The sequence below is a fragment of the Heptranchias perlo genome, chromosome 8 (genome assembly GCF_035084215.1).
Source record: "Heptranchias perlo isolate sHepPer1 chromosome 8, sHepPer1.hap1, whole genome shotgun sequence".
Lineage (NCBI taxonomy): Eukaryota > Metazoa > Chordata > Chondrichthyes > Hexanchiformes > Hexanchidae > Heptranchias > Heptranchias perlo.
The window spans coordinates 87,984,055-88,011,672 of NC_090332.1; the positions used below are offsets into that span (position 1 = coordinate 87,984,055).

Below are 27,618 nucleotides of genomic sequence, written 5' to 3' on the forward strand. Positions count from 1 at the left end.
AGCGTTTCTTTCATTGTACTGGCCCGACGCAGCGCGCATAAACCACGTTATTAAACGCAACTCTCAAATGGGATGCAAGTCCGATAGAGTCGATGCAATCGGTTTATTATGTATAGAAAATGCTGGAAATACTCAGCCAGCATCTGTGGAGAAAGAAACCGTTCCAGGTCGAAGACCTTTCGTCAGAACCCTGAGTGTTTTCCAGCATTTTCTGGTTTAAGTTCAGATTTCCAGCATCCGCAGTATTTTTTTTTTGCTTCTGATTTTCAAACGGTTTATTGCCCGTGAGGTGAGGTGAGGGGGAGGAGGAGGGAATAGGAAATATTTCACAGAATGGGGAGTTTTGCCGGAAGAAGCTATGTCGGTGATCGTTGAAATGGATTATGTTTAAAATAGGAATCTAAATCCGAAAAAAAAAGATAAAAGACTGGTTAAAAACGGCGGGGGGGGTAACGATAAGGAGGAGGTCGAGGGTCAAAGGGGGGAGGGGGCGGGGCAAGGCAAGGCGTGCCTGGCCGGAGTACGGAGCGTCGTTCGGGGGCCAGTCGCGCGAGCGCGAGCGCATGCGCGGTAGCGGGATCGCGACCGGGTAGCCGTTTTTGTGTTTTGATTTCTCCAGCCCCGCCGCCATGAGCTCGGCGCTGGAGAAGCCGCAGATAATCGCTCACATTCAGAAATCGCTCAACTACACCTTGTTCGACTGCAAATGGATCCCGTGCAGCGCCAAGATCGTCTGCATGGGCAACTTCGCCAGGGGCACCGGCGTGCTGCAGGTCTACGAGGTGTCCCACGGGGAGCTGGTGCTGGTGAAGGAGGTCGGTCGGTACGGTCGGTCGTCCGTCAGCGGCCCGCAGGCCCCGCTTCGTTGCTTGGTTACCGGTGGTGGGGGTTGGTTGGGGGGGGTGAAGGCCTGCGGTGTTGCTATGGTAACTGGCTGCTAAATCGGACCCTGGAAGTTTTCTACGACAACAAACAAAACAAAAAGATATAAGACAAGTACAGTTTTGTTTTAATTGGAGATGTTGAGGTGGTTTTGTACCAAAGCTGGTTATAGTCTGATTCTCTCTCTCTCTCTCCCCCCCCCCCCCACCACCTCACCCTTTTTTTTAAATTGTAAACAATTTTACAACACCAAGTTATAGTCCGACAATTTTATTTTTAATCCCACAAGCTTTCGAAGGAGGAAGCCTCCGAAAGCTTGTGGGATTTAAAATAAAATTGCTGGACTATAACTTGGTGTTGTAAAATTGTTTACAATTGTCAACCCCAGTCCATCACCGGCATCTCCACATCATGGCTACCTTTTTTTTTAAAGCAAACACTTTTTTTTGCAGCTCCTTGGGGATGGTGAGCAGGAGCTGGACGAGTGGGAGTTGGGGCTAAAACTTGATTGGAATAATTAATGGAATCTTACAGCACAGAAGGGCACCGCGCTTTAGGAAAGATTTTTTTTCATAAAATATACTTTATTCATAGAATTTGCAGCAACACATACAATACAGTTGTCATATCACATTCCAAACCGTACACAATACAGATTATACAATTTGCAGGTTGCATCAAATGCAGTTCAATGAGCACCTTGTACATAATTACAGTTTATGACACTCTAGGGTGCCTCGTTGCATTACAGTCAATACAGATTATTGATTACAGATTCATTACAGGTACATGACAGATTTATTACAGGTACATTACATTACATCAATTTGAATTTTACATTCTGCCCGAGGGGGTTTTTCCCTGATTGCAGCCCCTTGGTATACAATGGCGGGAAGGCTCTAAACGGTTGCCTTTCCCCACAGATGTGAAGGCCTCGGGAGAGGGTGCAGAAGAGATTTACGGGAATGGTTCCCGGGATGAGAGACCTCAAGTTACGTGGAGGAGCTGGGGTTGTTCTTCTTCGAGCAGAGAAGGTTGAGAGGAGATTTGATAGAGGAGTTCAAAATCATGAAAGGTTTAGATAAAGTAAATAAAGAGAAACTGTTCCCAACTGACAGAAGGGTCGAGAACCAGAGGACATAGATTTAAGGTGATTGGCAAAAGAACCAGAGGTGATTTGAGGAAAAACTTTTTTACTCAGCGAGTAGTTATGATCTGGAATGTGCTGCCTGAAAATTTGCAGGGCTACGGGGAAAGAGCGGGGGAATGGGACTAACTGGATTGCTCCGATGTAGCTGGCAAAGGCTCGATGGGACGAATGGCCTCCTTTTGCGCTGTTATGATTCTAAGGAGGCCATTCGGCCCATTGTGCATGTGCCGGCTCTTCGAAAGAGCTGTCCAATTTAGTCGCACACCCCAGCTTTTTTGCAGATTGGTCCTCTTCAAATACATGTCCAATTGCCCTTTGAAAGTTACTGTGGAATCTGCATCCACCACCCTTTCAGGTGGTATGTTCCATATCTTAACAACCCTCTGTGTGAAAAAATTTCTCCTAATTTCCCCTCTGGTTTGTTTGCCAATTATTTTAAATCTATGACCTCTGGTTACTGACCCAATTGCCAGAGGAAACAGTTTCTGCCTGCTTGCTCTAAGGAAACCCCTCATAATTTTGAACACCTCTATCAGGACTTCCCTTAACCTTCTCTGCCCTAAGGAGAACAATCCCAGCTTCTCCAACCTTTTCAGGTAACGGAAGTCCCCTCATCCCTGATATCATCCGGGTAACCAACCTCTATACCCCCTCCGAGGCCTTGACATCCTAAAGTGTGGTGCCCAGATTTGCACACAATACTCCAGCTGAGGTCTAACCAGCATTTTGTAAAGGTTTAGCATGATTTCCTTGTTTTTTTAATTCAAAATCCATGATTTTCACAGGCAATGTTACAGTCAAGTGTCGTGTGTGTGTGTGTTGCCAGAGTTTCGTATTAATGATAATTATTGGTTATAATAAAACTTAAAACTTAGTTCTCTAAGATAAGTACAGTACGTCTGCTACGAGGAGGCGACCCGATAAGAACAGATACTACACTTGATCTTAGCCAAAAGGCCGTGAAGTGATAACCGGTAAACTCTCGCTCCTGCTCCAGTCTTCTTCGGCCTCCCCCTTTAATTGAGGTCTTTAAAAGTGTCTGATAGGGTAGACGTATAGAAGATGTTTCCTCTTGTGGGTCGGTCCAAAACTAGAGTCCATAAATATAAGATAGTCACCACTAAATCCAATAGGGAATTCAGGAGAAACTTCTTTACCCAGAGAATGGTTAGAATGTGGAACTCACTACCACAAGGAGTATTTGAGGCGACTAGCATCGATGCATTTAAAGGGAAGCTAGATAAATACATGAGGGAGAAAGGAATAGAAGGTCATGCCGATAGGGTGGGAAGAGGCTCATGTGGAGCATAAACATTGGCACAGACCAGTTGGGCCAAATGGCCTGTTTCTATGCTGTATGTTTTATGTAATTCTCCTGTTTATGAAATGTTTTTTTCTTGTCAACTTGAAAATGTTGTGAATATTTTCTATGGACAAGGTTATACCCTGTCTTCCCCGCTCCCAAGAAAAAAAACTAGCTTTTATATACAGGTAACCAGCCAATCCCTACCCTACTAATCCAGAACAAGGGTACATAATCTTAAAATTGGAACTATATAGGAGTGAAATCAGGAAGCACTTTTTCACAAAAGGGGTAGTGGAAATCTGGATCTCTTCCCCCAAAAGGTGTTGGGTGCTGGGTCAGTTGAAATTTTCATGACATAGATCAGCAGATTTTTGTTACGGTAAGGCTATCAAGGATATGGATCAAAGGCAGGTAAATGGAGTTGAGATACAGATCAGCCATGATCTAATACAATAGCAGTAGAGGCTCGAGGGGCTGAATGGCCTACTTTCTGTGTTCCTATGTCACTCAGAAGCCATCCATTGATTTTATTCTCTTCCCCGAAGAGGTCAAGGAGGGCGGAATTACAAAGGATGAAGCCATCAACAAAGCTTCCTGCATTTCATGGGTTGGCCGTAGGATCTTCTGATTGCTGTCACGTGCAACTTGGACACTGGGGGAGTGGAAGCTGCACTTAACACTGTTGAGTGGGTGGGTGTTCTCTGGGCACTCAAAGCATTCTTACAAGACATTAAGGAACATTTCCATCTTCACCACTTGGGGAGTAAAGTGCCAGAGTGATTTACCCACCCGCTATAAAACGCACACATTTATTTCATTCGAAATTACCCCCCAATGTGTGGTGTGATTGCCAGTGCACTGTATCATGCACATCAAAGTATCTGTAATTAATGAAGCATTTCTGTAATGATCAGAGAAGACTAAGGGGGAAGAGGGATGGGTACAAGGACACTCTTTCAATAATTTAGGACACTCTTTCAATAATTTAGTAAAGCCCTGAAAAGAAAAAACAGCAAATGAGGCCTGACAAACTTTACAATAATCCACACTTTAATATGTACTTCACAGGTGTCTGAATATCAAAGATTCCATTCTCAAAACAGCAATATTATCTGTAATGCAACTGTACAATTTAGGCACAATAATGACTGGAAACAGTGCTACTTTATATAAATTGGTGAAGCATATTGGAGCATTAATGTACTTTGCCAGAGGGGAGATAGAACGTGAACTGATGTCTGCTGTTCAACACCGTGGCTTGGTCAGTCACAGAGGTTCCAATCAGAGGTCAGGGAGGAACTGGAGGTCGCCTCCAGCTGCTGATCACGAAGTGACGCTGGCAAAGGCCTGGGAGGAGGCTCACCTGCCTGCCCTTCTGGTCGGGTGGCTGGCACATCAGGGCTTGGAGCAGAATTGGTGAAAAGTAGAAAAAATAAAACAAAAATAAAGTCACCATCTTCATTGCTGCTATTTATCCCATCTGGTCAGCCGATAATTCTTTGGGCATTGTTGGTGCAGCACCAAGAGGTGTTCTTGACTGAGTTAGGCACAGCCTGCCTTGTCAGGGATTGTTCCTTTGCTCTCATAGATGAGGCTATGGTTAGCAAACTTACCTTGCCGCCCATGCTACTCCTTGGTTAATAATGTGCCAGGAGATTAATTTTACTAATGTAGGCAGAGTCTCTCCGACAGTTTTCTCTGCTCTCCCCAGAGAGCCTCGCTGAAACTCTACCGTGGGCCTTGTAATTGAGAATTTAGTGCTCTGCCTACATCGCCACTTGATATCATTTTCATAATTTGACAAAATAAATGTCTTTTCAGATTGAAAAATCAAAACCTATTAAATGTGGCACCTTTGGAGCTGCCTCTTTGCAACAGAGATATCTATCTACAGGGGACTTTGATGGAAATCTGAACATATGGTAAGTTTTCAAAACCTGATATGCGTGCCCTAGTTTCCAAGCTGTGACGGAAAAATGTTCCACTCTTAATGAAAGTGGAGTCTTTCTGAAGATTGTTGAGGAAATAACATTTTAAGAAAGACGGTAGTTTTGAAATCTGCTATGGCTTTTATTCCCTTGAGTTTAGAAGGTTCAGGGGTGTTCTAATCGAGGTGTTTAAAATGATCAATGGATTCGATAGGGTACAACAATGACAAGACCCTTGGGACATTTTACTACGTTAAAGGTGCTGTATAAATGCAAGTTGTTGTTGTTGTTGTTGTGCAGAGCCTTTAATGTAGTAAAAATGTCTCAAGGCGCTTCATAAGAGCGTAATCAGACCAAAATTGATACCGAGCCAAAGAAGGAAACATTTGCGGAGCAGGCTCAAGGGGCCGATTGGCCTACTCCTGCTCCTATTTCTTATTAGGTCAGATGAACAAACGCTTGGTCAAAGCGGTAGGTTTTAAGCAGCATCTTAAAGAAGAGAGAGAGGCGGAGAGGTTTGGGGAAGGAATTCCAGAGCTTAGGGCCCAGACGGCTGAGGGCACGGTGGGGTGAAGGATGAGGGGGATGCACAAGACGCCAGAGTTGGAGAAACGCGGAGTTTGCAAACGGCTGCAGGGCTGGAGGAGGTTACAGAGATAGAGAGAGACGAGTCCATGGAGGGGTGGTGCCTCACGGTAACTGATGCTGCTTGTGATTCTTTGACATACTAAATTGCTAAATCTGCTTCTATACCCATAAACATTTGTGGGGCAGGCACACATTGAACCAGTAGAGTTTTTTTGGGCTGACTAATGATTGACTTAATCTTATGTATTTTTCACTTTTATTTATTTGGTCAATGGCATAATGAACATAGTATCATGCAACTTTTTTTTAAAGAAAAGTTTTTTCTCTTGGCTGCCTCTTCCTCCTAGTTTTCTACACACCAGATCAAAAAACTGGACAGTAGACCTGCGTGCCGTCAGCTGCAAAGAGGTGTGTAGAACAGCTCGTCCCAAACCACCCTAAAAAGAAGAAAAGAAATCCTTTGTTGTAGGAAGCAATTGGCCTCCGTCCTGTGCCAGGACTGGGATCAGAAACTCGTCACGTCGACCACTTCAATCCCAACCAATACCCTACCATTCTGTCACGCGATGGGGGTGGAATTTGACTTGGGCGGGGAGGCAAAACGAGCGATGTGGCATCGGGCACCCGTAATACGTCCCGTCCAATACTCAGTTCCCCGCCCAAGTCCAATTTCACCCCCGGTGTCTTGAATTTCAACTATTGCACGACCTGATTGTGTACATTTTTCTGTGGATTTTAAAAGAAAACCTTTCTAATGAATTTTGCACTGTCGTGTTTTCTGTTGCTGGTGAAATTGTGTGGACTCTCCTTTTCCGTCCTATCGCAAGTAGCTTCAAAGTTACTTCCATTCTCTTGTCAAGTCTGTTCATTGGGAATTTTGTGAACTTTGCTCACTTTTCTTAATTTGTTTTATCCAGGAATCTGGAGGCCCCAGAAATTCCGGTGTACTCAGTAAAAGCTCACAAGGAGATCATAAACAGCATTGATGGCATCGGAGGCCTGGGGATTGGAGAAGGGGCCCCAGAGGTGGTTACTGGCAGCAGAGATGGTAAATTGCATTTAAATTATTCCTCGTTTCTATCCCCCCGCCTCATTCTTTGCCATTTGTTGTAGTTCTGTAATGATTGAACCTGTTGAAATGTCTGTGTTTGATTCACTGCTAAATCTCTGAGCATCTAGAAATTTCTTAAGTATCATCATAGAATCATAGAATGGCACAGCACAGAAGGAGGCCATTTGGCCCATTGTGCCTGTGCCAGCTCTTTGAACGAGCAATCCAATTAGTCCCACTCCCCTGCTCTTTCCCCCACAGCCCTGCAAAATTTTCCCCTTCAACTATTTATCCAACTCCCTTTTGCAAGTTATTATTGAATCTGCTTCCACCGCCCTTTCAGGCAGCGCATTCCAGATCATAACAACTCGCCATGTTAAAAATATTCTCTTCTCACCTCTGCTTCTTTTGCAAATTACCTTAAATCTGTGTCCTCTGATTACCGACCCTCCTGCCACTGGAAACAGTTTCTCCCTATTTACTCTATCAAAACCCTTCATGATTTTGAACATCTCTATTAAAACTCCTCTTAACCTTTAATAAAAGGTTGTTCAAGCTGTTGCCTGTTGGCTGTCATTAGCCCCCGAGCCTTGCTTATCTAGCCCTCAAAGCTAGGTAACTTAGTCCTACTTTTGCATATATTTCTTATTTGTTAGTTTGACCTATATGAATTTTATCGGCCAAGATCTTTGGAAAGGTATGTTATTAGTGCTGTTTCTTCATTGGTGGATAAATCCTAAATCATAATTTCAAGATCAGTAACTTGAGATACATGCAAATTAGTGGGAGTGTGGATTTAAGCTTGTATGTGTCCTCTGAGGCTCCTTGGTCTACCCAAGCAGACCACAAAGGCTGAAAGCTTGGACATTCATGATTTGACATTGTGTGATGATGGGTTTTACTGTGTTCGGTAAGGAATGTAGAAGTATTTGAAATGTTTTTGGTGCTTTAAAAAAGCACAATTACTCCTTTATTTTAGGGAGCTTGTATTTTCTGCCCCCTTCCTGGCTCGAGGTCAAAATCATGCCCCATGATTGAATAGTTTGTCAGCATTCGTTGTCCAGTCTCACACTTTGACAATTGTCACTTGGGCAAAGATAGTGAGTGCCTGTGAAATCGTACACTGGTTAAATGCAGGTAGAAGAGCCACTGTCTTGAGGAGTGGAGGGAAAAAAAGGAATAGATAATTCCCCCCTCCCTCAGAAAAGAAGTAAGTGAACTTAAACTTTTTTTTTAATATATGCACCATGTATGTGCCCGTAGATAAGGCTAGGCGGTATCGGTATTGTCTTTTCAAATTGGCAGAACTGGTAGTGGCACAGGGCATGGTTTGCTTAGGAGAGTCTTTAGTGTGGGATCCTCTGTGTTGGTTTGTAATTGTACGAGTGGGCTGTATCATTTGTGGATGCACTGGTCTTAAAGAAACTTGGTATGATATGCACCTTTGCAGTGCACTTCTCACCAACTAGCTGTTACTGGAGGCTTTAGTATTAAAGAAACCACTTGAAACAGAAATAATAAATTGTGTTTTTGCACAATAATTGGCCGATGTCCAACATGGTCATTAACACTCTTTTTGGAGAACAAAATCTGAGCTGCAAACTGCAATGAGGGGGTAGGTTAAATTGCATCCTTTGGATTTGTCTAGTTGAAAGTTTCTGACAATCTAAAAGTCTGCTTTATGTGCTGAATGCTCACTGTTGATTATATTGACTCTTCACTGTGTGCTTAATACCTGATATATATTGGATTATATAAATTGTGTTTTGTGTTTTTGAAAGGAATGGTGAAAGTCTGGGATCCGAGACAAAAAGACACTCCAGTAGCAAATATGCAGCCTGCAGATGGAGATACCAAGCGGGATTGCTGGACTGTGGCATTTGGTATGTCTTAAATATGGTTTTATGTTGAAGCCATCAATAATGATCAATATCTTCACAAGAGTACTTAGAGGAATTGGGGATGGATTGAATAATCAAGTACATTGATATTTTTACAATAATACTCCTCCTGAAAACGCAGTGCTCTATGCGTGGGTCAAATTTGACCATAATGGATGTCCCTTAAAATAGAATCATAGAATGGTCACAGCACAGAAGGAGGCCATTCGGCCCTTTTACATTATGAATATAAAAATATTTGATACTTAAGATGCCTTGCCTAAATCAGATGGACTTCATTTTCAGAGCTTGACTTTAACGTTGTTCTGACTTAAAAACAGATGTTGTTTGTATGTGTTGCATCTGCTGGACTTTGCAAACATAAAGCACATGGAACCAGAAAAGGCCATTTGGCCTATCAAGACTGTTCTTTCCATAAATGAAGCACAATTTGTCTAATCATGGGTTTAACCCAACTTAATATGCAAGCAAAACTCCAGAATATCTGTTCTGTTCCAGGATATTCTTGTTCTGAACTCCATTATTGAGCAATGCTTCAATCGGTTTTCCTCGTCCAGATAAGAACCGTAAGAGCAGAAATTACTGCTTGCGGTATTTACTGACGAACACTTAACATGTTCATATCACATTCCCTTATTTGTATTTTAACCCATTTAAAGTGAATGGGTCACGCCTCAGTTAAAATTGTGGACGAGGAATGCCATAAGAGCACATAAGCCATTCCCAGGCAATATCTCAGACTAATTTCTAGGCTTTCTTATTCATGCACTTTAACTATGAGAGGGAAGGAATTTAATCTGCTCAACATGTCTTTTTTTGTTGAGATGTGTACTTTGTAGAAAGCCCACCCTTTTCTGTGTATTTAGATCCTTCTGGGTCCGTACTGTTGCCTCCATCATTCTGACTTTATTTCCTCTAAGAAGTGCTTACAAGTTATTTGCTGTTTTCGCCCTGTGCTAATGCCCATCTATCACTGATCACTCGTAGAATGCTTCTAGATTAAAGCATTTTTAAAAAATTCCTGATAGCAGTCAATGCTGTTGCAGATGACCGAAGAACTAGGAATGAAGAATAAGGCCTTGTGTACAATGGTGTGAGCGAGGAGCACACCAGACATGAGTTTCTTAAAGGGGCCAAGATACCTAGATGATTTCCTTCTCTTTTCCCTCCCCTCCAGTTGTATCTGGATATAGAAGCAGTGAGAAAAAAAATCTGTTTTCAGAACAAATGTAATACGTTTGCTCAACACTATAGAGTTTTTCTCTTATTTGCTGAGCTGCAGGCCTTGATTGAGGTCTAGTAAATAAAATATGAGGCACTCCCTGTCTGGGATGGAATTTTAACTCAGTTGATTTTTTTTCTAAACTGTAAGGAAAGGTAGGTTAAGGTATTTAGGGGAACCAGACTCAAGAAGGATTAATTAGTTAAAGCTTTAGTTGAAGGTGCTGTACTATAACATATTGTAAACAATTTTACAACACCAAGTTATAGTCCAGCAATTTTATTTTAAATTCACAAGCTTTCGGAGACTTCCTCCTTCCTCAGGCAAATGTTTCAGGATCTCCTTGAAGCCTACGCATTTATACATATAGAACAATACATGGTGTTTACAGACTGCCCCTGCAACTGCCCGTTGCCAAGGCAATCACCGTGTTCAGACAGAGAGGTGTCACCTGCAGAACCCCCGAATACACATTCAACAAAAAAACAAACAGGGAAAAAAAAACAGAGAAAAAAAACAGAGAGAGGCAGAAACATCCGGAAGGCAGAGAGAGCCAGCAAATGACCCATTATATTAAAAACAGATAACATTTGTTCGCTGGTGGGGTAACGTGTAGCGTGACATGAACCCAAGATCCCGGTTGAGGCCGTCCTCATGGGTGCGGAACTTGGCTATCAATTTCTGCTCGACGATTTTGCGTTGGACAACCAGGAACACTACAGACGGTTACCCGCAGATCCGACCAAAGAACACACCCACCAGCTCAACAAACTGATCAAGACCTTCGATCCAGACCTTCAAAGCATCCTACGCATTCTCATCCCACGTAATCCCCGCGTGGGAGACTTCTACTGCCTCCCAAAGATACACAAAGCCAACACACCCGGACGTCCCATCGTATCAGGCAACGGAACCCTGTGTGAGAACCTCTCTGGATACATCGAGGGCATCCTGAAACCCATCGTACAGGGAACCCCCAGCTTCTGTCGCGACACTACAGACTTCCTACAAAAACTCAGTACCCACGGACCAGTTGAACCAGGAACACTTCTCACCACGATGGATGTCTCGGCACTATACACCAGTATCCCCCACGATGACGGCATCGCTGCGACAGCATCAATACTCAACACCAACAACAGCCAATCTCCGGAAGCCATCCTACAACTCATCCGCTTCATCCTGGATCACAATGTCTTCACCTTCGATAACCAGTTCTTTACCCAAACACACGGAACAGCCATGGGGACCAAATTCGCACCCCAATACGCCAACATTTTCATGCACAAGTTCGAGCAGGACTTCTTCACTGCACAAGACCTCCAACCAACACTATACACCAGATACATCGACGACATTTTCTTTCTATGGACCCACGGCAAGGAATCACTAAAGAGACTACACGATAACATCAACAAGTTCCATCCCACCATCAAGCTCACCATGGACTACTCCTCAGAATCAGTTTCTTTCTTGGACACACGAATCTCCATCAAAGACGGGCACCTCAGCACCTCACTCTACCGCAAGCCCACGGACAACCTCACGATGCTCCACTTTTCCAGCTTCCACCCTAACCACGTCAAAGAGGCCATCCCCTATGGACAGGCCCTGCGAATACACAGGGTCTGCTCAGACGAGGAGGAACGCGATGGACACCTACAGCCGCTGAAAGACGCCCTAGTAAGAACGGGATATGACGCTCGACTCATCGATCGACAGTTCCGACGGGCCACAGCAAAAAATCGCATAGACCTCCTCAGGAGACTAACACGGGACGCAACCAACAGAGTACCCTTTGTCGTCCAGTACTTCCCCGGAGCGGAGAAACTACGCCATGTTCTCCGCAGCCTTCAACATGTCATCAATGAGGACAAACACCTCGCTATGGCCATCCCCACACCTCCACTACTCGCCTTTAAACAGCCACCCAACCTCAAACAGACCATCGTTCGCAGCAAATTACCTAGCTTTCAAGAGAACAGCGTCCACGACGCCACACAACCCTGCCACGGTAACCTCTGCAAGACATGCCAGATCATCGACACAGATACCACCATCTCACGAGAGGACACCACCCACCAGGTGCATGGTTCATACTCCTGTGACTCGGCCAACGTTGTCTACCTCATACGTTGCAGGAAAGGATGCCCCAGAGCATGGTACATTGGCGAGACCATGCAGACGCTGCGACAACGGATGAACGGACACCGCGCAACAATCGCCAAACAGGAGGGTTCCCTCCCAGTCGGGGAACACTTCAGCAGTCATGGACATTCATCCACCGACCTTCGGGTAAGCGTACTCCAAGGCGGCCTTCGAGACACACGACAACGCAAAATCGTCGAGCAGAAATTGATAGCCAAGTTCCGCACCCATGAGGACGGCCTCAACCGGGATCTTGGGTTCATGTCACGCTACACGTTACCCCACCAGCGAACAAATGTTATCTGTTTTTAATATAATGGGTCATTTGCTGGCTCTCTCTGCCTTCCGGATGTTTCTGCCTCTCTCTGTTTTTTTTCTCTGTTTTTTTTTCCCTGTTTGTTTTTTTGTTGAATGTGTATTCGGGGGTTCTGCAGGTGACACCTCTCTGTCTGAACACGGTGATTGCCTTGGCAACGGGCAGTTGCAGGGGCAGTCTGTAAACACCATGTATTGTTCTATATGTATAAATGCGTAGGCTTCAAGGAGATCCTGAAACATTTGCCTGAGGAAGGAGGAAGTCTCCGAAAGCTTGTGAATTTAAAATAAAATTGCTGGACTATAACTTGGTGTTGTAAAATTGTTTACAATTGTCAACCCCAGTCCATCACCGGCATCTCCACATCATTACTATAACATAAACTGCTTTCAAATTAACTTATTGCAGCTGCAGGCAATAAAAGCCATTAGAATCTTGTTATTACAAACCAAGGGAGGAATATAAGGGTAATCCCCACTGCTCCCGACACCCTGGAATGCTGAAGCTAGGTATGCTTTGTCACTCTCGGAGCCCAGAGGGTGATTTATCAACAGTAAGGTCTGCAACAAAGAGAGGTTAAAGGTCTCCCACTTAGAAGGAGGTAACCCTTGGGTTTGTGAACATCGCCAGTCCAGGCCCCCATTGGGCCACCGAGCAATTGAGAGATAAGGGAAAGTGACCTGAATGGGTTAATGCCTGCCAATCATCGGGCATCATTTCTACTATAAAGAAGAGCCAAAAAACTCATGCTTGTTGTAGAGGACAGAAAAGAAGGTACCTGGCGGGTAAATGAGAATGAGAGTACGTGCATGAGGGAGCGTGGAATGAGGGCGCGGCTTCCACCCAAAGGACAACGGGGTAATATAATTCTCAATTGTGCTTTGTAAACTACTGCTTAAATACTGTAAGGTATTTATTCTTATTTGTGCCAAATAAAGTCATATGACTATTAACCATTATGGTGCCAGTCTTGAATATTGAATAGAGAGTCAAAATTGACTACAAAACTCTCTTATTCTGTGGTGCCTCCATGGACAGGTCATGCCTACAGTCACCAGGAACGCTGCGTGTGTGCTGGATATGACAATGGAGATATCAAGTTATTTGACCTAAGAACTATGTCACTTCGTTGGGAAAAAAACATCAGGAACGGGGTAAGAAACATCTGAATTTAAGCCAGTGTAAAACTCAAACTTCCCCTGCGTGGGGAGAGGAAAGTGGTGACCACATGGCTGAATCTAAAAACACCGACACCATTACAAGCAGACTTTTGACTCAAGGGCTCTGCAGTTACCTGTTTTATAGTAACCACTTTTCCCTTCTCTCGTGTTTTAACTAATTTTGTTTTCTCTTCCTTTAATCTCTTCACATCGCATTTCTTTCCCTGACTCCAAGCCTGTTGCTCAGTCTCTGTCAGTGCCACCGTTGGCTCCTCTCTCCTTCTAAACAGTAAATAGTACTCTGGGGGTTACAGAAACTTCTTTTTCCCTCCCCGACGCTCCCGGTACAGATCGGGAAGATGCCAGGCTTGATCCCTGGTCTACGCTGAGTTAGTTGGTCTCAGCCAGGGCGGTGTTGGGATGCTACAAGTGGCCTCAGTGCTCTTTGGTTAGAGATAGGATATCAGCCAGAGTTCTTGCTCTTGATCCCGATCAGGAGCAGGCCGGTGCGCGTGTGTCTTTGTGGACACTGCGTGAGAACTGGATCTTGCTCAGCTGTGATTTTTTCCCCCCAATCCTGGTCAGCCTCCCAACCCTGATTGTCAAGGTTAACACTTGAGTACCTGGACACTTGGCCTTAATACCCAAGAGCCATCAACATCCATGGAACGGTCTGCCGATAATGAATTGATACCTTTGGGAGTGGAAGGAAGTGGAGAAAACTAGCAAGAGGAGGAAACAAAGGAATATTTGTCATTTGAACAACCTGCGTTGAGTGTGTTTCAACACCCAGCGTGTTTTTATGTACCAACGATACACTATTTTCTGTACTCTTTAGTGCTTTCTCGGACAGAATGAATGACTGTAAGATCCACTCCTGTAGTATGAGGCAAATTAACTAACCTTCACCAAGGGAAAGGAGTGACAATGTGAACTGAAGGCACAGGGCATTTTTTGAGGTGGTGGGGGCGGACTGGGTGGGAAACAGACTATCATGGAGGGAAGAAAAGAGAGAAGCAAGTCGGATTTGTGATTGGATCAAAGACATGTAAATGATAAAACTCTAGTAGTTGTTTTGTTTTAAATACTGGCAGCTTAAAGATAACAACCTGCAGGTTGTTATGATCCGGAACTCGCTGCCTGAAAGGGCGGTGGAAACAGATTCAATAGTAACTTTCAAAAAGGAATTGGATAAATACTTGAAGGGAAAATATTTGCAGGGCTGTGGGGAAAGAGCAGAGGAGTGGGACTAATTGGATAGCTCTTTCAAAGAGCCGGCACAGGAATGATGGGCCGAATGGCCTCCTCCTGTGCTGTATCATTCTATGATTCTATGCTAAAATGTGGATAATATGACTTTCAGTTATTACCGTGAAACTATACAGTACGGTAGGGGTGTTCAAACTGTAGCCCCTGGGCTATATACAGTCTCCGAACCCTGGCAATGTGGCCCTGGAAGCCTAAGCAACTCAGTCCTATTTGCATTTGTATTTCTTATTTATTGGTTGAATTTGCGGAATTGGTGGTTTGGAAAGGGCCGCTTTTAGTGCTGTTGCTTTGTTGGATAAATCCTTAAATCAGGACGGCAAGATTTGTTGGTATCAGCAACTTGAGATATATACAAATTAATGGGCACATGGATTTAAACTTTATATATGACCCCCTCAAAGCTGCATGGTGTGAACAATAAACACATGAAGACACAAAGCCTGGTCAGCCCTGAAATAGGGTCTTTGTATCTACCATGTTACTGATGTGTTTTAACTGAAAAAAAATTGACCAAATAAGGTAGTTATTGTGGCGAGCAATCTCGGTGCTCGTGAATGTTAATGCTGAGTCCTGGAAACAGCGCAAATCATAAAAGAAAACAAAGGCAGGGAAAATAAGAGATTAAAAGCTAAAAGGATTATTAGAAACAAGAGAATTCTGCCAGCGATATAAAATTGAGAAAGGAAAGAACATTACATAAATAGGAAATTTAATATTTCACTTGTTCTAATGCTAAACCAGTGCATGCTAATACTCTTTTTTTTCTCCCTTAAGTTGAATGCTAAGTGCATCCATTCAGATTCCATCAACTCCTGCCCTCGGTGAATATCTAATTCTGTTGCGCTGTACTTATGTGATATCAGGCAGAACTAAAGTGTGTACATGGAGTTATAAAATTCTGCTTGTAACATTGTCTTTTTTTCGCAGGAATGCATGCATGGGCAATGGGAATACTAGCGTTCAGAATTTGTTATTCTGTTTGTATGGGGGACTTAAATTGATGCACAGATGTGCAATGCAACAGAAGTAGTAACCTGCAAATCACATTTTTTTAATTATTCGTTCATGGGATATGGGCGTCGCTGGCAAGGCCAGCATTTATTGCCCATCCCTAATTGCCTTTGAGAAGGTGGTGGTGAGCCGCCTTCTTGAACCGCTGTAGTCCGTGTGATGAAGGTTCTCCCACAGTGGAGTACTGTGCACAGTTCTGTTCTCCATATTCTACAATTGTGACAACCCACCAACGCCTCAGCTGAAATCTAACTCTTACAGATTATGAATCAAACCTGGGTTCTTCATATTATAAAAAGGATATAGAGGCACCGGAAAAGGTCCAAAAAAGATTTACTAGGATGATACCAGAACTGAGAGGTTATACCCATCAGGAAAGATTGAGCAGGATGGGGCTCTTTTCTCTAGAAAAGAGAAGACTGAGGGATGACCAGATAGAGGTCTTCAAGATTATAAAAGAGTTTGATAGGGAAGATGTTTCCACTTGCGGGGCCATAAATATAATATAGAACTAGGGGCCATAAATATAAGATAGTCACTAGTAAATCCAATAGGGAATTCAGGAGAAACTTCTTTACCCAGAGAGTGATTAGAATGTGGAACTCGCTACCACAAGGAGTAGTTGAGGCGAATAGCACAGATGCATTTAAGGGGACGCTAGATAAACATATGGGAGAGAAAGGAATAAAAGGATATGCTGATAGGGTGAGATGAAGTAGGGAGGGAGGAGGTTCGTGTGGAGCATAAACACCGGCATGGACCTGTTGGGCCGAATGGCCTGTTTCTGTGCTGTGTATTCTATGTAATCACCTCTGGCTCAGTGGATAAGTGTTGTTAGGCAGGGAGTTCCAGGATTTTGACCCAGCGACTATGAAGGAACTGCGGTATATTTCCAAGTCGGGATTAATGTTCAGTGTATATAATATGCATGAACCCAGGCAACAACTTGTGCAAGATGGTGTTTCATAACTAACTTTACTGATGGTCCATTAGTCTGCCAGAATGTGTCCTTAACTCTCCCATCAGCTTTTCACTGGGCCCTGAGTACTGATGCCATCACTGCCTGGGACAGTTCCGGCCAACATTTACCATGAGCTGGCTTGTCAATTTTCTGCTCGTTTTAAAGTCCTGCTCCCTGGCTGGTTGACCCATCCTGACTCCTTCATCCTCCCCATGATGCTCCCCATGTGTCAGCTCCAATGCTGTAAGAAAGAGAGTGAAAAGAAAACTGTTGAGAGGGAAGAAAGGTTGAAAAGTGAAGAGAAGCGGTGGAATGAGGCACAGAAGCGAGGGAGGAGAAAGAGAGACTAAAGTGGAGAAGAGAGATGCAAAAATGTGAGAGAGAGAAGGAAACAAAAGCGGAAATGAAAGAGAAAGAGAGGAAAACATAAGTGAAGGAGGAGAGTGAGATAAGAGTGGAGGAGAGAGAAAAACAGTGAAAGACGTGAGTGACAGAAACAAATGAAGGAAAGAGCAAATCCGAAATGGAGAAGAGAGAAAAATAGTGGAGGAAAGGAGCGAGAAATGGAGGTGAGAGAGTGAGCAACACAGAATTGGGAAACGAGAGACAATACAAAACAGTGAAGCGGGCGAGAAAGAGAGAGAGAAAAACAAATGGAGGAGAGTGAAAAAACCATAATGAAGGAGGAATAAACTGACTTTTTTTTACCGACCTGCCATTACTAATATCCTTAGTAAAAGAGACGGCGTTTTGGTGGCTTGAAAACCACTGAACGCCTGGCTTTGTTCAAATTTGTCAAGAATGACACTTGGCTTAAGCCAACCTTGAGCAAAGGCATGTGGGCAGGGCACGCGCGTGGATGGATTTCTGGTGCTTGTGCCATCATTTTGTTAGTGGTTATGCCTTTGGTCTTGAACCTCAGCACCAGATATTTTATCTCGGAATTAAATAATTAACAAAGAACCTTTTGGTCATTTGCCAACAAAAGAAAAATGTCAATGACATTTTCTATGCATTCTAAATTTACATTTCCCCACAGCCAATGTATTAAATCAAAATATTTCTGTGGGTACAGTATGTAATTCTTTTTGCGTCATTAAAATTTCCCTTATTTTAAGAAATGAAAAGCTTTCAGCATTGACAGTAAGTATGCTGCTTAAGGGGCCTTTTCTTGTTTTTGCAGGTTTGTTGTGTCGAGTTTGACAGGAAAGATATCACCATGAATAAACTGGTGGCTACTTCCCTGGAGGGAAAATTCCACGTGTTTGACATGAGGACCCAGCACCCAACAAAGGGTTTTGCTTCAGTCAGTGAAAAGGTATTTAATTCTGAGAAGGCAGTGTTTCCCTGGTTATAGGGATGATGTAGAATGTTGTATCTTGGCTCCAATCTAAAGTACCTTAGTTTCATTTTGACTCCTTAATGACCAAGTGCTTAGGTTGCCATGGAACTGCGAGATCAAACAGCACAAGTAGCTTTGGTGGCAGAAGCCAAATTTGAATCAGCTCTCTACCAGGAGCATTATTTTGTAAAATCGGCTCTACAGAGCAATCATTTAAACTGTTGTCTGAATAGTACATCAGATATCCACTTAAGATTACTTTATGGAATCATGTAATGATTCAGCACAGAAGGAGGCCATTCGGCCTATCGTGCCTGTGCCGGCTCTTTGAAAGAGCTGTCCAAATAGTCCCACTCCCCCGCTCTTTCCCCATAGCCCTGCAAATTTTTTCTCCTTCAAGTATTTATTCAATTCATTTTTGAAAGTTACTATTGAATCTGCTTCCACCACCCTTTCAGGCAGTGCGTTCCAGATTGTAACAACTTGCTGCGTAAATTTTTTTTTTCCTCATCTCCCCTCTGGCTCTTTTGCCAATTATCTTAAATCTGTGTCCTCTGGTTACCGACCCTTCTGCCGCTGGAAACAGTTTCTCCTTATTTACTCTATCAAAACCCTTCATGATTTTGAACACGTCTATTAAATCTCCCCTTAACCTTCTCTGCTCGAAGGAGAACAACCCCAGCTTCTCCAGTCACTCCACGTAACTGAAGTCTTTCATCCCTGGTACCATCCTAGTAAAACTATATTATAGGATAACATGTTAACTATCCAGTTAATACATGCAGTCTAACAATAAACTTTATCTCAATAATAGGTGCCAGGTAAGCCTCAGTTAATAGAGACACACAAATGTTTCTTAAATGGTCTTCCATGTAATTACTAAAGGAAAATTTCTGGGCCGAGCATGGAACTAAAATTTAACATGGCTTGATTAATTGGAAAATAAAAATGACATTTCAATCAATAGTCATTCTGAGTGCCGCCTACATGCTGGTACCCAATGTGTGAGTGATCCATGCATAGTGTAAAGTCACTATTTGGGGATTGTATTATGTTTAAGTGTTATGTTTTAAAACAAAGTGAATTGGGTCCGAAAAGAAAGGCCAAAGACTGCAGGAATTGAGGAATGTGTGTTAAAGCCAGTGTGGGGGATGTTAGAATTCCCCGTCTAGTTCAGACCGATACCGTGACGATCTATGGCCTCACCCATGCCCATCAGCCAGGAGCATTAAACAATTTGTCATCTAATCACAGGTGGCCAAACAAATATTCTCTGTGGTGAGGACAGTTCTGTTCATGTGGTTACGGCATGGGCTGCCTGTGGAGAATATACTCCTGAGAGAGAGTGTAGCTGATTTGGTTGAATCTTTGCGTGGGAAGTTGTCCAAGACACCGCCCCCTTCTGTTTCCTGAGGTCAGAATTAACAAAAAGGAGGGGAAAATCTATGATTTGGAAGCTAAGAATGCAGCAGATCTAGTCTTGCAATTAGAAGTCCTTTAGAGACAAGTAAGTCAGCCCATGGAAGCGACAGGGCACATAATTTATTATCTTTTCCCCCTCCCCCCTTTTCAAGGAGAGAAGTGAGATTGAGTTAAGTGGAATTTGCTTTGACTGGTTGATCCATTTGTTCATTTTGCTTTGTGTAAAATAAAGCAGCTTTAATGGTTTGTGACCAGCCTCACATCACCAAGTTATTCAGCCCACCTTTAAAAAGACTGGAGAAGTGCAAGTGAGGGAAGACACAGGCCTAGAAACCTGTAGCATCCGTAGCGTTTTTCAGGCGCTACGTGGCCTGCTAAGGCCCCAAAATGGCGGGCAGGCGTGCGCGCGCGCTCCCGAATTTCTAGGTCACAATATCCAGTTCAGCTCATGAGCGCCCTATTGTTGCACCCCTGGTTTACACTATTGTACAATTAGATGCAGGCAGTATAGGCACACTCTTACACTTAAGACACTCAGACCACCTGGGGAGTGGTTAGCCCCGCTGTATCCAAGAGATTATCTACGGCAGACCAGAAACTTGTGACGAGTACCTTTTTATAAATCCTAAACTACACCGATGGGCAAACGGGCTCAACTCATTTTGGTTACTGAAGGTTTTTTAATGTCCAGCCTGAAGTTATTCCTTTTTTTAAGTGTGGTTGCACAAAGTCGCTCACAATGCTTGAACTTTTAAACAATTAAAATAAAGGTAATTATCTTCCCGCGTCAGCTCTGTCACTTGGAGTGGGGCTGTGTGAGGACACTTGCTGGCTTGCTGCCATTCCACTTCCTGCACTGATCCCTCCAAGAGGCTCCAGGTGCTGAGAAGGACCTGGAGAAAGGGACGAGAATTAGCATGGCACTGACAGGCTAGACAATAGCAGATGACAGGCTTCCTATGCAGCACGACGTTGCCAAGCTAGTGGAACGTGCGATTGTTTGGGGTGGATGGAAGTGTACAAGTAACGGGCAGACACCCTGCTCGGTTACTCTGCCAGCCTCGCCATCTCCGAATCTTTGCACTGTGGCTAAGCCAATGATGTCCAGGTCTGTCTGCTTCATTTTGCTCGGGACCCGGACATTTGGTGGTCCTCCCCCAGTCTTGCTCCTCTCCCGAGTGTTGTCAGCTACTTTGTCCTGCAGAGAGGGATAGAGTTATTGAACGGCTGTTGAGAGGGAATGTGCACAGGTTCTTCAACGACAACTTGCATTTATACAGCACCTTTAACGTAGTAAAACGTCCCAAGGCGCTTCACAGGAGCGATTATCAAACAGAATTTGGCACCGAGCCACATAAGGAGATATTAGGACAGGTGACCAAAAGCTTGGTCAAAGAGGTAGGTTTTAAGGAGCGTCTTAAAGGAGGAGAGAGAGGTAGAGAGGTTTTGGGAGGGAATTCCAGAGCTTAGGGCCTAGGCAGGTGAAGGCACGGCCGCCAGTGGTGGAGCGAAGAAATTTGGGGAGTCACAAGAGGCCAGAAGTGGAGGAGCGCAGAGATCTCGGAGGGTTGTAGGGCTGGAGGAGTTTAGAGATAGGGAGGGGCGAGGCCGTGGAGGGATTTGAAAACAAGGATGAGAATTTTAAAATCGCGTTGTTGGACCGGGAGCCAATGTAGGTCAGCGAGCACAGGGGGTGATGGGTGAACAGGAAAGAGCTGTATTCAGCTTTGCTGCCCTGGTCAGGTCACTGAAGCATTTCCTGCATTGAATCCCAGTCCTGGGGGCGATGCTCCCGGAACTGACCACCTCTGACACCTCTCTCCAGGCCATTAGATGCTTCTTCCCATTCATGGGAGAGAAAACGCACCCTCCTGCCCTCACCTCTTCCACTAGAACCTCCAGGGAGGTGTCAGAGAATCTGCGGGCAGCTTTGTGTCTCATTTCTTCCTTGCAGCAGTAACAAACAAATTTGTCAGAAGGAGGGTCGGTAACCAGAGGAGACAGATTTAAGATCATTGGCAAAAAATCCTGGGTGGCGATGAGGAGAATATTTTTTACGCAGCGAGTTGTTCTGATCTGGAATGCGCTGCCTGAAAGGGCGGTGGAAGCAGATTCAATAATAACTTTCAAAAGGGAATTGTGTGTATATACTTGAAAAGGAGAAATGTTCAGGGCTACAGGGAAAGGGCAGAGGAGTGGGACTAATTGGACAGCTCTTTCAAAGAGTCGGCACAGGTGCGATGGCCCGAATGGCCTTCTGTGCTGTAAGATTCTATAGTTGGAAGCAACCTCCCTTTTAATAGGTGTATTCATGCTTTCAATAGGCCTCTAAAGGCCCACTGGAAATCCCGCCCTGAAGGTGGGCAGGCTGCCCGTTTCCAACACGATCGGGTGGGCAGCCTGCCAATCAGATACAAATGAGGCCTGGGAGTTAAAATCGACCTGACCTCACACTGATGACGTCGGGCGGGTTTTACATAAGGAAATAAGAAATAGGAGCAGGAGTAGGCCTTTCAGCCCCTCGAGCCTGCTCCGCCATTCAATAAGATCATGGCTGATCTTCGACCTCAACTCCACTTTCTCGCCCGATCCCCATATCCCTTGATTCCCCTAGAGTCCAAAAATCTATCGATCTCTGCCTTGAATATACTCAACGACTGAGCATCCACAGCCCTCTGGGGTAGAGAATTCCAAAGATTCACCACCCTCTTGAGTGAAGAAATTCCTTCTCATCTCAGTCTTGAATGGCCGACCCCTTATCCTGAGACTATGCCCCCTAGTCCTAGACTCTCCAGCCAGGGGGAACAGCCTCTCAGCATCTACCCTGCCAAGCCCCCTCGGAATCTTGTCTTGTTTCAACGAGATCACCTCTCATTCTTCTAAACTGCAGAGAATATAGGCCTACTCTACTCAGTCTCCCCTCATAGGACGACCCTCTCATCCCAGGAATCAATCTAGTGAACCTTTGTTGCCCACTCGCCCCACCTGCCCACCCAAAACCCGCTCCCAATTAAAACAGCTCAGTCTTATGTCCAGTATGTGATGCAGGTGTCACTCGCTCTCAGACTATTGTGGTGAATTGGAAGGCTTGTGTACTATCGTAGAAATAATATTTTATAAAGTGGCTGATGACTTTCAGTAAAGTATGTGACCCAGATCCCTAGTTGTTGCTGTGGATAAGTGGGACAGGTGGTGTTGCTCTGTTTTGCTCCTGTTTTTATAAACACGGTATGTTTGTGTGTCTGCTGCTTTCCCCAGGCATCTAAATCCACCATCTGGCAGGTCCGACACTTACCACAAAACAGAGATATCTTCATGACAACAGGAGGGGCTGGCAATCTGCATCTTTGGAAATAGTGAGTAACCTTTGTTCATTTGTAAACGCGTCAAGGTGTTTAAATGCACGTGAAATACCAGCTTCGTGGTTACTGGTGAAGATTAATGATTGGACGGTAGTGAATTGCAGGTGTGTAATTTTGAGCTCAAATCTCAATCGTTTGTTCCTGGCCATTCTTACACATGTGCCATGGCAGAGTCCTGGGAGCAGGGTACTTGGTTATTTCCCTGTCTGGTGCATATTATGGGGTGTCCAAATCAGTGGAAGAGAATAAAAGCAAATGGTCAAAAAAAAAAGTATTCTATTATTTTCTGTATTTGAATACGTAAGCCAACACCCTGGGACTGATTTCCCCTAACCCTCTCGCACTCCTGCACTCCTACTACAGTAGGGCAGCATGCCATCGGAACCCAGCTGAATTTCTGGGTTCAGGTCATTTGCAAGGGCTAGTTTTGGCCTGGGTGGGAATACTGCCAATGAATGGACTGTGTGGCATCCAGGACTCCTGCCTGTTGTGAAAAATAACAGCCAGGCGGCCTCGAACTCTGCTGTTCTTCCCCGCTGGCTCCGATAATATTATGAAAATAGGAAAAGTTGGACAAGTTGGGCCTGTATACATTGGAGTTTAGAAGAATGAGAGGTGATCTTATTGAAACATATAAGATCCTGAGGGGGCTTGAAGGGGTAGATGCTGAGAGGATGTTTCCCCTTGTGGGAGAGACTAGAACTAGGGGACAGTTTAAAAATAAGGGGTCTCCCATTTAAGAAGGAGATGAGGAGAAATTTTTTCTCTGAGGGTCATGAGTCTGGAACTCCCTTCCCCAGAGAGCGGTGGAGGCAGGGTCATTGAATATTTTTAAAGCTGAGTTCGATCGATTCCTGATTAACAAGGGAGTCAAAGGTTATAGTAGGTAGACGGGAAAGTAGGGTTGAGGTCACAATCAGATCAGCCACGGCAGAGCAGGCTCGAGGGACCGAATGGCCTACTCCTGCTCCTAGTTCATATGAAACTTATATTCTTGGAGGTCTGGAAAGGTTGCTGGCAGGCTGCTTTCAGATCCTCCAGTTTGAAGGGCCAACATAGTCCACTGTCTACTTTCTTTGGCGATCATCTTCTGAGGCATCTGACTGATAGAATCCCAGGACCATGACATGGGAGGTCTTATAATGTCATTCTTGCGTTTATTTATATAAATGTAAACCCCACCCCTCCGCTTCAGGCAGGGGCTGTCTGCTCATGTCTGGGATGCCCCAGGAAATGTGCATTAAGCGCAAAGGGCATTGGAGGCCTGAGGTCATGGCTTTTGGCCGAATCTCCCCTGCCTGTATCCCAGAAACAGATGCTCATAATCAGTTAGACCCCATAATCTGTAATATGTTAGCAGGTCATTATACATTTAAAAGCTGAGATGATAGCCTAAATTGCAAGACCAAAGCTCAAGCGTCTCAATTCTGAGATGTGTTGGTGTCTTGGAACAAATTCTAGAGTCTTATTTTGTATAATTGGATTTCCGGCAGTTTTTTATTGTGGAATTTAATTTTTCCGGGGGGTGGGGAGGCAGCTTGAGTCTAATATCAGAGATGGATGAATATCGGTTCTTGCTTTTATGGTTAGGCTAAAAGTCGCATTGAAATTTACTGGCAGATACAAAGACCATGATAATTATTATTTATATGGAGGTCGCAGAGGGTCAGGTTACCTAATTTCTTTGTTGCCTAGGCAAAAGCTGGAAGGCATTGTTGCCTGAAACCCTGAGTACCTCCTAAACTGATGTGTTCCTCTCCCTGTATGTTTTCTAGCGAGTACCCTGCCCAGCGCTCGAAGAAGGACTCTGAGAACATTGACATGGGAGTTGCAGGCACAGTCACACTCCTACAGAATGTTACAGTCTCCACCCAGCCTATCGGAAGCCTTGACTGGAGCCCAGACAAACAGGGCCTGTGTGTGTGCAGTGCATTTGACCAAACAGTGCGAGTTCTGATTGCTACTAAGCTTAACCGAATTTAATGAGCAAACCAAGGTGTTATGCAAATGGACATCTCCATCTCTTTATGTCCTTTTACGAAATATAAAATATTTCACATGAATGTAACGAGAACTGTGAGGACACCAAAAAGGTTAAAACTTCTAAAGATTTCATTTGCAAAATAGGCTGTTTTATTTATTTGCTATGTCCCCTCCCTTGCAGGATACTTGGTACCAAATATTCTCTTGTCACCCTCTGAGGGTGGGGGTAATGCACCCTTTGTACTGCGCAGGCAGCCAGCAGAAGTCATTGTTGACCTGGATCATGTCCCACTTATCATCTTGAGAACAATTTTCTTCTGATGCTGCTCCATCTAGTGGCCTGAATGAGGATGGCTGCGTATTGCTCAAATCAAGTGTAAGTTTAACTGGCAGGTAGCTCAGGGACTATAGTTCAGTGCTTGAGCTAATGGACCTCTGCAGAATGTGTTTTGAGTGTTAAAAAAAATATTTGTTTTATTATATTGGAAAATGATCCATTTTATAATGCGTAGTTCTTTTGAAGTTCTACCTTTTTGAAAGTCAGGAAGCATGGTATGAATGTGAATATTCTGCTCACAATTACTAAATTTCCATTTAAATTAGTTTTGAAGGTTTGCATTTTTCTGCTCACATTATACATACAACTGAAAAGTGGCATAGTGCAGGGTTGTCCAGCCTTTGGGGCTGAGATTGGATACTTGTGTCAAAATCGGTGAGTGCACTGCATCTGGCTACACAGTAGTGCAAGCTCCCATATATAAAAGTGAGATCCCTATACACACAAGTGTGAGACTTTCCCCCACCACCCCCCCCCCCATACACAATAATACAAGACTCCACTCCCTTTTCCCCCATCCTCCCCATTCCCTGAAGCTTGAAAAATTTGCAAATTGCAGCTCTTAAACTGCTTTGGCCTGGAGGACTGGTAAAGGCTGATTCCTGATTGGTACAAAAACCTTGCTTCCTGATTGGTAAAAATCCACTGTTAGTGAGATTGATTTAAACTTTTGCTGAGTTAGATAACAACAACAGCTTGCATTTATATAGCGCCTTTAACATAGTAAAACGCCCCAAGGCGCTTCACAGGAATGATTATCAGACAAAATTTGACACCGAGCCACATAAGGAGATATTAGGACAGGTGAGCAAAAGTTTGGTCAAAGAGGTAGGTTTTAAGGAGCATCTTAAAAGAGAGAGAGGTAGAGAGGCAGAGAGGTTTAGGGAGGGAATTCCAGAGCTTAGGGCCTAGGCAGCTGAAGGCACGGCCGCCAATGGTGGAGTGAAGGAAATCGGGGATGCCTTATGTACATATAGATAGTATACAAACAATTTCCTATTGTTCTTTCATTGTTACAGGTTAAGGATTGGACCGATCTAAATTGCCACTGTCTTCGCTTAGGGAAATAAACTCTCATTTGATATTATTGTCTCTCATTGGGAGTTTAAACTTTTATTTTATCTACTGTTGTAAATCAATTGAATCTGAAAAGCATTCTGACAGTTCTTACTTTGCTGATTTTGTTTTAAAGTTCAGTTTACTATTTGCTTGAAATTATCAGCCACATTGTACATTTTTTTGTACATTTGCATTAGAAGTGTCATCGATAATTTGTCACATCTCATAAATAAACTGTGTAAAATGTAAAAGTGTATTGAAATATTAATTGGATCTTTATTTGTAAAGTAATACCTTGTTCTATACCTGCATTTATTGGTCAGCTGAGTGTTTGACAGGCATGGAAACCCATCACCAGGTTTTAAAAAAAATACTTAGAATCATAGAATGATACAGGGCAGGAGGAGGTCATTCGGCCCATCGTTCCCAAGCTGGCTCTTTGAAAGAGCCATCCAATTAGTCCCATTCCTCTGCCCTTTCCCCATAGCCCTGCAAATTTTTCCCCATCAAATATTTACTTGAATTTATGTTGAATCAACTTGAATTTATATAGTGCCTTTCACATCTTTAGGATGTCCCAAAGTAATTCACAGCCAGTGAATTACTTTCGAAGTGTAGTGACCATTGTTATGTAGACAAATATGGCGGCTAATTTATTTGCACAAGGTCCCACAAACAGTAAATGAGATAAATGACTAGTTCTTCTGTTTTGGTGATGTTTGAGGGATGGATATTGGCCAGAACTTCTTGCTCTACCTTGAATCGTGCCGTGGGATCTTTAAGAGTCTCACGTAGGAATACTGTTTGCCAAATAGAATGTATGCTTTCACCCCGTAGGGACACATTCCACTTACCTAAATAGAGAGAGCTTTGGGCACAGGTTGGCAGAGCCGAGGTTTAGATACTCCCAAGTGAGTGTAGGAGTACTCTTGGAGTTTAATCAGCTAAAATTGCGCAGCATACTGGTACAGAGCGCTGGTAAAGCTTCCCTTGATTCTGCATCTAGGACCATCCTAACCTTGAGGGAATCAGCTTGCAAAGATAGATGGAGCCAAATGGGAAAAATTCCAGCCGATGGTAACGTTACTATCCCTTCAGGTTCAATTGGTGAGTCAGACTGACTGGTTAATCATCAACACTGAACTGGGGTACTGTAGACTTGGCTGTATTGTCAGCCATGTCACCTTGGAGCCAACCACAACCTCAAAACCTGCTTATCT

The 27,618-nt window shown here is 43.9% G+C and overlaps 1 protein-coding gene and 1 pseudogene across 2 annotated transcripts; one reads left to right on the forward strand and one right to left on the reverse strand.

Annotated features, from left to right (window-relative positions):
- Nucleotides 1-567: 567 nt before the first annotated feature.
- On the forward strand, nucleotides 568-26,643 carry dnaaf10 (dynein axonemal assembly factor 10). 2 transcript variants are annotated; one of them, XM_067989488.1, is made up of 8 exons: nucleotides 568-815; nucleotides 5,160-5,260; nucleotides 6,772-6,902; nucleotides 8,687-8,788; nucleotides 13,531-13,646; nucleotides 18,077-18,211; nucleotides 22,916-23,013; nucleotides 24,795-26,643. In XM_067989488.1, the coding sequence occupies exons 1-8, from the start codon at nucleotides 630-632 to the stop codon at nucleotides 25,000-25,002; spliced, it is 1,077 nt and encodes a 358-aa protein (XP_067845589.1). In that variant the 5' UTR covers nucleotides 568-629; the 3' UTR covers nucleotides 25,003-26,643. The 2 variants fall into 2 exon arrangements, with proteins under 2 accessions (XP_067845589.1, XP_067845590.1); XM_067989489.1 differs by having other exon boundaries at nucleotides 610-823.
- Nucleotides 2,880-3,001, reverse strand: LOC137324854 (U2 spliceosomal RNA; annotated as a pseudogene).
- Nucleotides 26,644-27,618: the final 975 nt, after the last annotated feature.

Coding starts and splice junctions, on each gene's coding strand:
- dnaaf10 (XM_067989488.1), top strand. CDS start 630: ATGAGCTCGGCGCTGGAGAAGCCGCAGATAATCGCTCACATTCAGAAA. Junction 816..5,159: donor AGCTGGTGCTGGTGAAGGAG/GTCGGTCGGTAC, acceptor ATGTCTTTTCAG/ATTGAAAAATCAAAACCTAT. Junction 6,903..8,686: donor GGTTACTGGCAGCAGAGATG/GTAAATTGCATT, acceptor TGTTTTTGAAAG/GAATGGTGAAAGTCTGGGAT.